At 41.3% G+C, this 16,175-nt stretch overlaps 1 protein-coding gene across 2 annotated transcripts in view; it reads left to right on the top strand.

Moving 5' to 3' along the window:
- Window positions 1–10,789: 10,789 nt before the first annotated feature.
- Window positions 10,790–16,175, top strand: part of LOC120017547 (inositol polyphosphate-5-phosphatase A-like) — a 264,969-nt gene continuing 259,583 nt past the window's right edge. For both annotated transcript variants that reach the window (XM_038960386.1, XM_038960385.1), the window contains exon 1: window positions 10,790–11,225. In XM_038960386.1, the coding sequence (XP_038816314.1) occupies window positions 11,154–11,225 (72 nt within the window). In that variant the 5' untranslated portion in view covers window positions 10,790–11,153. The remainder of the gene's footprint in view (window positions 11,226–16,175) is intronic.

Here is a 16,175-nt window from a genome sequence, read left to right as displayed (position 1 = left end):
TTGCATGCGTACTCAGCACTCATGGTGATAAATTGATACCACTCACCCACAACTCCAAATTGATGTCTCAACCCAAGTCACCTGGTGTTAACGAGGTTTGTGAGGCCCCTTATGTAGGCTAAATATTGTGAAATTCCAGTCTAGTATCTGAATCTCAGTCCATCTGCTACTGTATTTCCTAAAACACAGCAAATTGTAAAGCATGTTATAGGAATGCACTTGATATGTTAGCATGGCAGAGGAAAACTCACAACAATGGAAAGAAACAACCCATATTGCTTTAAGGCTGCTGAATCTATGGCCCAATGTTACTTCGATCACCTCCTGACTACATTATCCAACAGGAGACAGTTTATCAGAGCATGTGAAGAGACTGCCACCCAGTGGATATCAAATGAAAGTGACACCAAGTGTTGCCTGTCTAGTAGTCTAAGAAATCCCAGACCTTGTCAGAACGTTGTTCACGTGGGAGACAACCCATCTGCCTAGGAAGACTACCCGTCTAGGGTTAAAAAGTTCCATAAAAGTTCCCAAAATTCCAAGGTTTTCCAGAACACATGGTTGGATGATTCCCAGAATCAGGACAAAAAAATGAGTAGGTAACCCAGAATCCTCCAACCAGGATTTCTCAAAAACATAAGAGTTTGGGGAAAGTTACCAGAATTTTGCAATGCTATGCTTGTTACTATACCAAATCGTATTGGATTTAATCCATGGTAAACAACCTCCATAACTATGACATAGGTGATTCTAGGTGAAAGCTATGATCCCTTGTTGGTGTCACCTGTTAAATCCACGTCAATCAGTGTAGATGAAGGGGAGGAGACAGGTTAAAGAAGGATTTTTAAGCCTTGAGACAATTGAGACATGGATTGTGTATGTGTGCCGTTCCGAGTGTGGATAGGCAAGACAAAAGATTTAAGGGCTAGGCCTACCGGTTTGAATGTGTCAAGAACTACAACGCTGCTGGGTTTTTCACACTCAACAGTTTCCCATGTGTATCAAGAATGGGCCACCATAAAAAAAGCTCGGGCAAATACAGTTGAGGCATGGGATGTATTATGCAAAAATTTAGCAGATATCAACAACACTTGACCAAGCAATGGACCTACATGGTAGGGGAGTGGGGGGACGCCATTTTCTTTTCTGAGAGTAATATAGAATATGTTTTATTGTAAACTCTACTTCATTTCTGTAAATGTCATATTGTGCACTCAAATAATTGACTTCTGACAGTATGTAAATAGTTGTATTGTATGTTAATGTTGTCATGTCGGCTAGTATTTGTAAAGTGATCCGGCCTTGTGTGTTGTATATTGTGAAATAAAAATAAAATGTTGATCACAAAAAAAAAAGAATGGTCCACCAAACAAAAAACATCCAGCCAACTGGACACAACAGTGGGAAGCATTAGCCAGCATCCCTGTGGAATGCTTTCGCCACCTTGTAGAGTCCATGCCCCTGACGAATTGAGGCTGTTCTGAGGGCAAAAGGGCGTGCAACTCAATATTAGAAAGGTGTTCCTAATACTTTGTTCACTCAATGTAAGTGTACGGCTGGATACATTCTTAACTCACAATGGACCAATACAGTACACTGCCAATGATTCTATAATAAATCCTGTGATTTTCAGTGCCTTTGGAAAGTATTCAGACCCCTTGACTTTTTCCACATTTAGTTAAATTACAGCCTTATTCTAAAATTGATTAAATAAATACAAATCCTCAGCAATCTATACACAATTCTCCATAATGACAAAGCGAAAACAGGTTTTACAAATTTTTGCAAATTCATGACAAATAAAAAACAGAAATACCTTATTTACATAAGTATTCAGACCCTTTGATATCAGACTCGAAATTGAGCTCAGGTGCATCCTGTTTCCATTGATCATCCTTGAGATGTTTCTGCAACTTGATTGACTGTGGTAAATTCAATTGATTGGACATGATTTGGAAATGCACACACCTGTCTATATAAGGTCCCACATTTGACAGTGCATGTCAGAGCAAAAACCAAGCCATGGGGTCGAAGGAATTTTCCGTAGAGCTCTGAGACAGGATTGTGTCGAGGCACAGATCTGGGGAAGGGTACCAAAACCTTTCTGCAACATTGAAGATCCCCAAGAACACAGTGGCCTCCATTATTCTTAAATGGAAGAAGTTTGTAATCACCAACACTCTTTCTAGAGCTGACCGCCCGGCCAAACTGAGCAATTGGGGGAGAAGGGCCTTGGTCAAGGAGGTGATCAAGAAACTGATGGTCAATCTGACAGAGCTCTAGAGTTCCTCTGTGGAGATGCGAGAACCTTCTTGAAGGACAAATATCTCTGCAGCACTCCACCAATTAGGCTTTTATGCTAGAGTGGCCAGACGGAAGCCACTCCTCAGTAAAATGCACATGACAGCCTGCTTGGAGTTTGCCAAAAGGCACCTAAATACTCTCTGGGCTGATGAAACCAAGACTGAACTCCTTGGCCTGAATGCCAAGCGTCACGTTTGGAGGAAACCTGGCACCATCCCTACGGTGAAGTATGGTGGTGGCAGCATCATGCTGTGTGGATGTTTTTCAGCGGCAGGGACTGAGAGACTAGTCAGGATCGAGGCAAAGATAAAAGGAGCAAAGTACAGAGAGATCCTTGATGAAAACATGCTCCAGAGCGCTCAGAACCTCAGACTGGGGCGAAGGTTCACCTTCCAACCGGACAAAAACCCTGAGCACACAGCTAAGACAACACAGGGGTGGCTTCAGGACAAGTCTCTGAACCCAATCGAACATCTCTGGAGAGACCTGAAAATAGCTGTGCAGGAACGCTCCCCATCCAACCTGACAGAGCTTGACAGGATATGTGGAGAAGAATGGGAGAATCTCCCCAAATACAAGTGTGCCAAGCTTGTAGCGTCATACCCAAGAAGACTCGAGGCTGTAATCGATGCCAAATGTGCTTCAACAAAGTACTGAGTAGAGGGTCCGAATACTTATGTAAATATAATATTTCCGTTTTTTTTGTATAGATTAGCAAACAATTCTAAAAAACAGTTTTTGCTTTGTCATTATGGGGTATTGTGTGTAGATTTATGAGGGGGGAACAATGTAATCAATTTCAGAATAAGGCTGTGATGTAAAAAAAGTCAAGGGGTCTGAAGACTATCCTGAATGCAAGGCTTCCCCAAACTGTAGGTTTCCCCAGGTTCTTCCCTTCTCTTTGGGCGCAATCTGTACCTCTGTGGCAACATACACAGCAAAAGCCCAGTATAATATGTTCTATATTAACACACGTGGCCTCCAGAGTGGCGCAGTGGTCTAAGGCACTGCATCACAGTCCTAGCTGTGCAGCTAGAGATTCTGGGTTTGAGTCCAGGCTCTGTCGCAGCCAGCCGCGACCGGGAGACCAATAGGGCGGAGCACAATTGGCCCAGCGTCATCCGGGTTAGGATCGTGCACTTGCGACTTCTGTGGTGGGCCGGGCGCAGTGCACGCTGACACGGTCGCCAGGTGTACAGTGTTTCCTCCGACCCATTGGTGCGGCTGGCTTCCGGGTTAAGTGGGCATTGTGTCAAGAAGCAGTGCAGCTTGGCTGGGTTGTGTTTCCGAGGACGCACGGCTCACGGGCTTCGGGAGTTGCAGCGATGAGACAAGACTGTAACTACCAATTGGATACCATGGAATTGGGGTGAAAAAATATATAAATAAAAGACAAAATAGAATATATATATATTATTAACACACGCATCATTCAAATAATTTTTTACAATTTTATTTAGGATTCCCAGTAGCCGACGCAAATCACGACAGCCAATCTTATTGGGGTCCGACACATTACAGACCAAAATACTTTACAATGAATAGTAATGTGTGGGTGTGTGCAGAGTATTATTATTATTATTTTTTGTCATTTAGCAGACACTCTTATCCGGAGTGACTTACAGTACTGAGTGTATACAGTACCAGTCAAAAGTTTGGACACACTTACTCATTCAAGGGTTCTTCTTTATTTGTACTACTTTCTACATTGTAGAATAATAGTGAAGACATCAAAACTATGAAATAACACATATGGAATCATGTAGTAACAATTTTTTTTTTTAACAAATCAAAATATATATTAGATTTTAGATTCTTCAAAGTAACCACCCATTGCCTTGATGACAGTTTTGCACACTCTTGGCATTTTCTCAACCAGCTTCATGAAGAATGCTTTTCCAACAGTCTTGAGGGAGTTCCCACAAAAAAATCTCAAATTTGGACTCATCAGACCAAAGGACAGATTTCCACTGGTCTAATGTCCATTGCTCGTGTTTTTTGGTCCAAGCAAGTCTCTTCTTCTGATTTGGCGTCCTTTAGTAGTGGTTTATTTGCAGCAATTCGACCATGAAGGCCTGATTCACGCAGTCTCCTCTGAACAGTTGATGTTGAGATGTGTCTGTTACTTGAACTCTGTGAAGCATTTATTTGGGCTGTAAACTGAGGTGCAGTTAAGTCTAATGAACCTATCCTCTGCAGCAGAGCTAAGCCTGGGTCTTCCTTTCCTGTGGCGGTCCTCATGAAAGCCAGTTTCATCATAGCGCTTGATGGTTTTTGGGACTGCACTTGAAGAAACTTTCAAAGTTCTGAAATGTTCCCCATTGACTGACCTTCATGTCTGAAAGTAATGATGGACTGTAGTTTCTCTTTGCTCATTTGAGCTGTTCTTGCCATAATATGGACTTGGTCTTTTACCAAATAGGGCTTCTGTATACCACCCCTACCTTGTCACAACACAACTGATTGGCTCAAACGCATTAAGAAGGAAAGGATTTCCACAAGTTAACTTTTAACGAAGCACACCTGTTAATTTAAATGCATTCCAGGTGACTACCTCATGAAGCTGGTTGAGAAAATGTCACGAGTGTGCAAAACTGTCATCAAGGAAAATGGTGGCTTTTTTTAAGAATCTAAAAAAAGAAAATTTAACACTTTTTTGGTTACTACATGATTCCATATGTGTTATTTCATAGTTTTGATGTCTTCGCTATTATTTTGCAATGTAGAAAATAGTAAAATAAAGAAAAACACTTGAATGAGTAGGTGCGTCCAAACTTTTGACTGCTACTGTATATTTCTCATACTGGTCCCGTGGAAATCAAACACACAACCCTGGTGTTGCAAGTGCCATGTTCTACCAACTGAATCACACAGGACATTTGTAACACACACACACACACGCACGCACACGCACGCACACACACAAGTAGTTGGTGGCCAATGTTATATTTGTAGTTGGTGGACAATGGTTGTAGTTGGTGGACAATGGTTGTAGTTGGTGGACAATAGTTGTAGTTGGTGGACAATGTTGTATTTGTAGTTGGTGGACAATGGTTGTAGTTGGTGGACAATGGTTGTAGTTGGTGGACAATGGTTGTAGTTGGTGGACAATGGTTGTAGTTGGTGGACAATAGTTGTAGTTGGTGGACAACACTGTGTTGTTTGTGTTAATCATTACTGCCATCTTCTGGAGCACCATGTTATTACAATGATGCCATTTTTCATTGACTATGTCTGAAAATGTTACTAGCTGTCAAATCTTTGCTTCCCCCATCCTGGTATTCTTAATTCCTCTCAAAGCTCATTGGAGGAGAGGATCTGACCTCCTCCTCCAAAAAGCTTTGAGAGGAATTGAGGAAACAAGGATGAAGGAAGCAAGGATTTAATTGTTTTCAGACACAGCCATTGAGTGCATCAATTGCGCAATTAACACACTAATGTAATGGACCGGTATTTTACATGATTGGCCATGATTTGACATTCATGTCACACTGTCTTTTTCAACAAATTCAGCTTGTTTATCATAGCAGTTAAATGTATAACAAGTCAGTGAAATAGACAGTGTCCTGTGAAAGGATGTTTGTAACAGAAAAGACTCAAATCAAATGTTGTCCTTCTTATCGTTATCTAGTTTGGTATTGACTGTAGGCCTATAAAGAAATAATGCTTTATCTGCCAGAACTCATTTCTGCTACACATGCCAAAGGAATAAAGAACAGAAGTAGAGAGCACAGCCAAAGACTGAGATGAACAGGGTTGGTTCTATGATTGACTAAAACGAGCTGCAGCATAAACACATGTCGGTCACAAGGTGGAACAATCCCATCATTTTGAGTCTGGTCAAGGCCAAGAGTTGATGTCAATTAAGTCTAACTCTGTAGGGCATTTACGTAAGGGGCCAGAGTAGAGCACAGAGAGGGGTTTGTTTCGGGTTTGGCAATGCCGGTTACCTAGCTACACAGGCCAGTTTTCAACACCTTCAGGATCCCTTAGCTAGACCAGCAACAAAAAAGGCAAAATTCTGCAGAGTATATTTAGAACAGACCTCATTACTTGGATTCTGGATTGTGGAGGAGAAGGGCAGAAGTTATGGTTTTGAATGAAGGGGAAAATAAATAAGAGAGTGGGAAGGGGGTGGTCTTGGTTTGAATGCCCTCTGCTCTCTGTGTGTTAGTAGGGCGGCTGTTTCTAAAATGGTTGACATTTCTCTAGGGCGGGAATGACAGTGTGAGATTGACTGTATGCTAATGAAAGCATACTAAGTGTGAGGTTATTTGTACATTGTTTGGTGAAGCATCTCTTGTACAGTTAGATTTTTGAACAATTCCCACCCCAAATAGTTGTTAGCACATTTCAAGTTATTTGTGGTCCCACTTATTACCTCTGTAGCACAAATGAGGGAGTATTTATCATTTACAATTACAAGGAAAGGTTTGCAACTTCAGGTGCAGGATATAAACTCCTGATTTCAAGAGAGTTAAAACTTTCCACATTTTCCTGCATTGGTTTAGATAAGGGCCCCGTTCGAATTCTGAAAATACAGCCTTTCTTTCTCTCTTCCTCGAAGAATTCTCCTATTAGAAATAACTGGACAGATGAAAGCCAAGTGGTGGAGCCCTTGCTTTCATTTGTCAAATCTTGTTTAATTAGTGAAAATATAAAAGAAGTACAGTAACCACTTGAAAAAAGGAAGAACATCTCATCGGTCAGTCCTTCTAGAATTAACCAGATTTAGTCCACCAGCCTCTTTTGGGAAAATAACTGACATTTTGTCCCACAAGAGTACAGCGGTCCAAATTAAATGGTGAGAGAGGGTAAATTAGAAGAGAGGATATTAGACCTTTCCTGGGGGAGCGTCAAAAAAGGTCGGCCTCACAGTGGGATCCACCCAGGCCAAGAAAAGGAGTAGCAGAAATGTGTAATACATTTAAGGGTACAGTGATGGCAGGGAAGGTAGACTTTGCGAACTGCTCAAATTGAAATCATGGACGGGGTTAATTGCCGCCCCCGGCACTTTGTGGCCATGCTGTGTGTGGAGGGGGGTTGGGCCCCTTTCCAGGTTCCAGATCAGTACTGGGACCTCCCCAGTAGCTTAGAGGACACGTGCTGACCTGTGTGCATTGTGTATAGGAAAAAGACATGAATAGCTTTAGTGTAGCCTAAGTCATAGATCCACTTCAACAACTATGTGTGGAGTGAGAGACAGACCGATTCTCCAAAATCAACATGTGATGTGATTGACAAAAGGAGAGCATCCCGTCAGTCACAGAAAGACATACTCCAGATTCTAGACAAAGCATTACAGATGGACAAGAAGAAACGAAACAGCACATGTCAGGTCAACCACCTAATATCCTGGGAAGTGAACGTTAGCAATGATCACCACCCATTAAACATTGCATCACACAAAACACTACATTTCAACCAGAGAGCTATAACTGTTTATAACTGATTTACAGAAACTATAAACTGTAAATAAATGACTTACAAATGCATTGCATGCCGAAAAAGGTATACCCTGATGTAGAGTTTCCCAAACTCGGTCCTCGGGACCCCAAGGAGTGCACGTTTTGGTTTTTGCCCTAGCACTACACAGCTGATTCAAATGATCAATGCTTGATGATTAGGTTATTATTTGAATCAGCTGTGTAGTGCTAGGTCAAAAACCAAAACGTGCACTCCTTGGGGTCCCGAGGACCGAGTTTGGGAAACCCTGCCATAATGTAAATTGTAATGTAGAATTCTAAGTTGATAAATGAGCTACACCGTCTTAATTAGCCACAGAGAGTTTAAACAGTTTCTATGTTGGACGACATTCCCATGCAATGGTAAAAGTTACGTCTTGGGAATAGGAAGTGAAACAGTGAACACCATAGGAACATAAACATCAAGTTGAGACATTGTTGTCACAGTTTTAAAGGGGCTGAATCACAGCTCTTTAGAGCTTGACATTTTTTTATTTGTTTTATTTCCATGTTTTTCTACGCGAGTGAATTTGAGCAGTGGAGGGATAGGGGTCAAAGTGCACATATTTGCTCACGGACTGGAATTCCTACATCATTTGTTCCATTACCCCGAGTGGAGAGGGAGGGGCTTCAGCCAGTTGGACGTTGGAGTCCTTTATCAGCAAAATGAATAAAACACACACACACACACACACACATGCAAACAACAACCCTTGTGGGATATCCTGTCCAGTGCAAACAGTGTAGTATTTAGTGGACCTTGTGAAACACATTACCTGAACTGTTATCATCATGTTCTATGCAAACCTCCTCACATATTTATACTGTACTTTTAAGAGACATTTGCACTTGCTTTCGCCATCTCTGTTTGAATAACACAGTACGAGGATAGGGCTACTGTAGGCTTGGCAAAGACAACCCCCCCCCCCCTGGCTAATGTAAATAACAACACACCAACTTTATTTTCCTCTCCTCCTTCTCTCCTCCTCACTGCCTCCTCTTTTATTCTCCCTCGCACTGTTAATGGTCTCTTATCTACACAAGCCTGTTACCTCTTAATCACCCGACCGCAGCGGGATTGTAGCAAGTATGCCGAGTTGCTGACAAAATGTTGCTAACTTAATGATAAACATCAGTCAGTCTGATCAAGAACATTACACTAGAGTACCCCCCAGTTTCAACAACTGGACGAGTACTTGGGTTCAAATGAATAAAGATATCAATATCATCAATATCATATCTGTGAGAACCATGAAAGAGCACAGGCTACAGTGTCACGTTCTGCACTATTCCCACAAGCAAAAGTAGGAACATCTAAAACAGTAATCACTTACTGGAACAAATAGAAACACAAATTAAATGAAGAATGATTTGCAAAGTACTTGATAGGCTACAGCACACCCACAACAACCAGCTCTGACTGAGAGCAGCAGGATAGCACTGGAATGTTATTACCCTCCTCATGTCTGTGGTTGAGAGGCCAGCGGCCGGTCACACCTGGTGTGTCATGCCAGCACCAACACATGCAAAGCAGCCGGAGATCGTGTACACCACCCCATTCCGCAGCGGCCGGTCTACAACGGAAGGGCCTGGCACCCAATATCCCCTCCCTAAACACACACAGCCACAGACACACAGACAAACAGACACACACACGCATACTGCCAGACACAGCTGTGAGCAATTTGAATAACTTGTTATAGCGATAATCTCCTTGCTCTCTCCACAAAATCTTAATGAGCCACGTGTACTCCCCCACTACCTCCTAAGGTGGCAACACTCCAAAACATTTAGGGACTTCCACTGTGTCCCCGTATTTGCTCATCTTTTCTTTTGGGCTCATGCCTCTACCATCTTGACATCTTCTCACAAAATAAGACCCGCCTGATTGGTTCTTGTATGTTCTGACCTCTTGCCCGCCGAGTACTAATTCAGTGGGTCCATTTTTGACCTCACTTTTCCCTCCAGACCATTAGGGGAGGATATGGCACAGAAGAGGAAACTCTTATGGGACTACAGCAAAGGACTTGTATGTCCCGGGCCATTTCGGATGGTGAAGGTTGTAAGGCCTTTGCAAACTTGTTGTATTTGAGGTACATTTTCATTATTTATTTAGATTTATTATACTGTAGTGACGCCTCTAGAACTGCGATGCAGTGCCTTAGACCGTTAGGCCACTCGGGAGGCCCTTGAGGTACATTTTTAATGAGCATTGAGAACACATCTAAAAAATGAATGACGATAAAATATAAAAAGGCCTCTAACCACTCAGATGCTAAATTTAGAAAAAGAAAACAAACTAATTTGTGGGCCTCACCAAATTCACACAAGCAATCGCATGGGAGACGCTGTTCTCTTAAAGAAGTAAACATTTAAACTTCCCAGCTTGTGGAAATGTAGGTATAGGCTACTCAATGACAAACATGTAGGCCTAAATGGAAATGAGAAGATGAACAATTGATATATTACAAGTTTAATAATAACTAGTGGTTTAGAAAAGAACAGTTAATAGATAGTGTCATCTGCAATTAAAAATAATGTAGGCCATTCTTATCTCCTGCACTGACTCAAGCACACTGCAGCTGCAACACTGTTTGCTTGCAATGTCTCCTACAACCCAGTTTTTAGGTACGCTATTGACAATAGTACTCTCACTATAATACTTTCATCTTGCTAATTAGCTGACCAGCAAAGTTTTCTATCATGTATCATCTGTGTCACTACCAAAGAAAGTTCAGTAATAATCTGTCTATATTTTAGTTGTTATGACATTGTTATATGTCAGAAGCTGCATTCACAGTGAATGAAATTGTTTAGGCAGGACAGTTATATTGCACAATTTTGCGTATATATATATTTTTTTTAAGCAACAAGTAAAGTGGCCTAAGTAAGGGCTCCGAGGCAGTCTTGCGTGGCTTTTCTAGTAATGCGTTGCCCTTTTAAAACAGCTCCGTCTTTCCATTCGCTTGGTGACGTCAGGACAGTGAAAGACTCCAGCCTATCCTCTCTAAACAATCAAAGGCAATGGTCCTTACGGAGTCGCGGTTTACGAGGTAGACTTTTTCACTGCAAAAGACAGGGAATTAAACACTCACTGTTGGAATGAACCAGAGCCCAGTAGTCGCTATGGATTAAAACGGAAACATTGGTGATGGCAGTAAATGTGAAAAAGTAGCCAAAACATCTACAGAGCAGCAAGACCGTCAGCAAGCAACTAGATGCACGAGCCTTGCTAGTATGAGCGAGCCGAACGGTCACAAACCTGGCTGCAGTCACAATTCCTCAATATTTTAACTGAACCAGCCTCGTGAAACCTTTAACGACTTTTGCTACTTTCAATTCCGAACAGTCAAAGTCCGCTACATTTTTGATTCTGAAAGAATTATGGCGGGGAAGCTGACAGCAGGCTCGGGAATACTGCTCGTGACAGCCAACGTTGGATCACTCTTTGAAGATGTAAGTTGATTTGCCTGCGACAGTCTGTTACAATGTTTCTTCGCAACTAATGTGATTGTTTTCCTGTTTTTTTGGTTACAATGTATCCACCAATGCCGCTTTCAATTGATTTCACTGCGCCCATGATATGGCAGTAGTCTTTATCGTAGCGTCGTAAACACCTTACTTCACGTGTGAGCATAACCACAGCGTGGGCCTCTAGCCAGCAATGTTGATAATGCTTGAAGTGTCTATCATTGTAGAAACCGTGATTTGGGGAAACAACTATTAATTGGACCTCCTGGTTTGGACGTTGCGGATAGGTTACATGGATTATTATCTGTCTTGCAGTTTGCTGTAGTAGTAAAACATTATTGTGACAGCTACCAAGTAGAGGAGGTGTAGATTTCTTTTAGTAGCCTACTGTACCGTGCCTTTTTTTGACGTTCACCTAGGCCTTTAGGTTCTCATAGAAGTCCACTCTTTTCAAACAAAATAATATATAGAGATGAGGCCAATATCTAGGCCAATATTTTTTTGTTGTTGTATCAATGTTTGTCCATATGCTAAAATTTTTCCACATACATTCAGATGAGCAACATGTATCTCCCTGCATGGGTGCAGTGTGAGAAGGATCATGTTTTGGTAGCATTTTCTTGACAGCCAACCTTATGATGAGATGTGTACAGACTCCAGACGTTGCATTTGGGCATGGACTCCCTCCGTTTGTTTTATAATTACACACATGAAACAAATGCATACTTTGTGTTGAGATAGCAAGTTTTGATGACATAGGCCGTGGTCTATTCAACAAGATCTAACATTAGGTGTAATGATGTTTTCCCTTTCACTTGTTGTATGTGGAATGTAAGGCCAGATAGACTAGGGTGAGCTAGGAGTATGTGAGGAGGACTGATATACTTGATTGGTCCAAAGCATGGAAATCAAATCAGCTGATTTAGGCATAAGGTCTTTTCCTTTTCCTTTTAATGCTATGGTACCGTAGATGGGTTGTTCCACCAATTGGGTGCCCTTTGAGTAGTGTAACTTGGTAAAAAATATATTTTTTAACAGTTTTACATTCTGTCAAAAAGAGAAAATGTCCAACTTAATTAAAAAAAGTTTCCTATCTCGAGGTAAAAAATAAAAGACTATATTTAGTGCCAAGTAAAGTAACAGGGTTGAACGTGACAGAGTTACCTTATTTCTCAGAACGAGAACGAGTTGCCAGTTCCTTATATAATTGTGGTTTATGCTTATTGCACATTTATTAAACACAGACCTTACAGCTAGTTTAACAGTCTTTGGCAAAAATGCTGTGCGACAAATTGACCATACATTTTTCCAGAATCAATGTTCATTGATACTCCCGTTTTAGTAGTGTCTGCCCTGCACGCAATTTGAGCAGTTGACACATAAAAAAAATGGAATATTGTGAAAAAACATCAATTCAAATTAATCACATTTATTTGATATTGCCCAGCCCTACTCGCTAATAAGCAAGCAGCGTGACATCCTTTACACAAGCACACTTGTAGTTATTTTGTTTGGAACACAGCCCTGCATCTGGCACATTTTCTTCACAATACAACAAACAGGCCCATTCTTTTCAGGACAAATTCAGGTAGCGCCCTGACGGTACCAACATCGCGATACTCGTTAGTATCGTAGCAAGTAAACAAAACACAAAGCGGAATTTCACTTCTTTAGGGAAACAGCCCTAATGTTACAAACAAACATCATTATATTGTCATCCAGAGTCACATTTATTTATTTTCCAAGCTACAGCACACAATATTTTATATACAGGTTTTTAAAGGACCAAAGAGTGAGGTCTGCTTCGTGTTTTCATTTGCGATACTGGTGTTGTCCCGGCCCTAAACCCAGGGTATAACACCATGTCATCCTGTAACTGTACATCAAACATAGTGATCATAAACGTTGACACTGTATATAACATTAGTTTTACGATATGGAAATGTAAAGTGCACATTTGGATTCACTGGTGTTTGGCTTGCTTGTATGACTTCAAATCGGTATTTATTATAATCCTCAACGTCAAATTTTTCAAGATATGTTGAGTCTTGGTAACTTACAGCATTTCCCTCACTCAGACAACAAAAAATTGGCAAAAGCTCCCCAATTTAGCGGGAGGGATGGGAGCAACTTCTGCGTTCCAGTTTAGGTGTGTATTTGTGTCCAAATCTGCCATTTTGAAACCGTATACGTCTATGAGTGTAAAGTGCTACATAAATAATAGTCGACAGACATTACAATGTCAAAGCAACATATTAACTAGGGCTATACAATGATGGTGAAAACGTGGAGAAATGTTGAGGTTAAGTGGGTTAAAATCTTCCTAGAAGTCACAGAGGGTGCACAGAGGGACATGTCAAAATGATTCATTTTGGCACTTTAGCAAGTCTTTATATAAAAATGTGATAGACTACATGGAAAATGAAATACATGTTGCAGGGCACTTCATTTAATGTAACAGGGCAGGCTTTTAAAATACAATATTTGTGCACAATTTATACTTAAAATAGAAAAGGGATGCAAAAGGAACTCATTTTGTGGAACGACCCAGGTACCTCTGTGTCTGTCGATGACTATTTTGCTTTTGTAGAGGCAGCATCTATTCTTCCTGGGGTCCCCAACAAATTGAAAATATGACCAGTAACAAAACTCTGATAGACAAGGACAGTCACACACTTTTTTTTTTTTAATCCAGCAATATGCAAACAATATAACAATTTTTGTTGTTGTTGTGTCTTAGTGTTTCTGTGTGTGTTTGTTTGTGTGTCCCCTCACAGTCCACGCTGTTCTATGAGATGTTTCATCTTTTTTTTTAAAGCTCATTTTGCTGTTTGTGTGAGTAATTGGAGATGGAAGGGAGTTCCATGCGATAGCTCTGTATAATACTGTACATTGTCGTGAATTTGTTTTTGACTTGGGGACTTTGAAGAGACCCCTGGTGGCATATCTTGTGGGTTATGTATGAGTGTCTGAGCTGAATTGAATTTGTTTATGCAGACAATCTGGAATTTTCTCATAAAAACTAGAAGAAAAGTAGTTAATCTCTCATCAACCCTCAACCAGGAAAGACTGGCAAGCATGTTGTTGATGTTAGTTTTGTATTTGCAGTTAAGGGCAAGCCGTGTTGCTCTGTTTTGAGCCAGCTGCAGCTTTGCTAGGTCTTGTTCCCAGGGGTTGAGGAGGTAGTCAACCATGTTAGATCTTGAGTTATTTAAGCTTGTAAGCTTTATCGAGGTACCACTAAGTGCTGATTTCTCTGGCTCCTTATTATATTTCAGCTCGTAAGTTTGGGAATATTTTTTCCCCCCAACTGAAACCTGTTTCGAAGTTAGTTAGTTGATAACAACATACAGATGGAAAATATGTTAGTGGGTTGTGCTCATTGAACAGCATACTTCTCCTCCTTCCACTGCCAGCATATCACTATCAGTAGATCCAGGTTCCCTGGAACCGACACACTCATTCACTCCATGTTGATGGATCACGGTCCTAAGGTCTCAATAAAGAAAGGTGTGTGGGATGTTCAAACAAGCATTCAGCTGCAGGTGAATCTTTCACCATACTTTTTCTGTTCGTCCAAGTTCTCTGGATTCGAACATCAAACATTCATAATCTGCAAGGGTCCAGAGGCAAAGTCAAACATTCATTGTGAGACAACCCTGGTTAAGATGTTGAAAGGCAAACATGTATTTCCTGGAGTGCTTCAAATGTAAAGGTTAAATGTTAATCATTATTTACGTTTGTGAATGTATTGCACACCTACTTTGTTTTATTTATTCACAGTTGGCCTTGCTATTGTACAGTACATTTGTGTCTGGTAAGTTAACCCCTCTCAAATCACATTTTATTGGTCACATACACATATTTAGTTGTAGGCCTCTGCCGTTTCAGCCCGTGTGGGTGGTTTCTCTGTGATATCATGACCTAAACATTTGTAATACCAGAGCAAGCCGAACCACTTGTAGGCTAACCCCATCCAGCCATCACCATGACTGACAAGTTTTGCACTGGTGCAGTGATTTAATCAGGATCACATAATGGCTGTGAGGTTGGAGGGTCATCAGAGGAGATAACTTTCCCATAGCTACACTGTATACCACTCCCTCCCTGCTGAACTCTAGACAGAGGACATAAGGGCACCTTCCTCCACTTAGACACCCAGGTTGGCAACAAATGCCCTCCCTTCTCTAAAGAGACAACTCTGCTAGTGCTTAAAGCGTCATATGAATACCATCTGGCCTGGATGTCATTTTCTTCACCCACTACCAATCCATGTCATATAGAAGGCTATGTCCTATACTTTGGAGAGGTGCAGTGGGAAACAGCGGATGCGTGTTTTGTCATGGGGCTTGTCTCTTTTTGCCCCACTTTGGTACAGTACTCTGGATATGGGCTCTGCTGTTTGACCTCTCTGGCTGGGCACTGTACCTAGCTCTGGCTTGCTTCTGTCTTCAGTCTTTTTCACTGTAGTCCCCTGACAGCTCATTAGCTCAGGCCGTCGCAATCTTGTCTCATTACAAGTGCACCCAGACCCCAGTTAGCTGGCATATTTACACTACTAAAGATAGAAAAAGGATGGAATGAAATGGGAAGAAAATATGTGTCCTCGAGCTTGGCCCTGATCTAGGTTTAGCTGCTTTGCCTGCGGCTTGGAACCCTGAATGACTATTAGGATTTCGAACGTTGCTACCGTAGGTGGGCCCACTGCTAACACTCCGTTAAAGAATCAGAGAGCAGTGCCTCGGTAAAGCTGAGATAATTGCGCTTTTCTGGTTAACACGTAAGAATGTTATAGTGCATTTCAGATGCAACAGAAATAACCAGTGGGAAAAGCTGTTGGTTTATATTTAGGCCCAGATCACATGACTGATTCTCAGTAATGGGGAGGCTAAGTGAATCATATGATATAATATCCTGCAGTGTGTATTTATAGTG

Source organism: Salvelinus namaycush, chromosome 22, assembly GCF_016432855.1.
Source record: "Salvelinus namaycush isolate Seneca chromosome 22, SaNama_1.0, whole genome shotgun sequence".
NCBI classification, from domain to species: Eukaryota; Metazoa; Chordata; class Actinopteri; order Salmoniformes; family Salmonidae; genus Salvelinus; species Salvelinus namaycush.
Note: the sequence above shows the minus strand (reverse complement) of the source record. Positions and strands in the feature narration are given on the sequence as shown.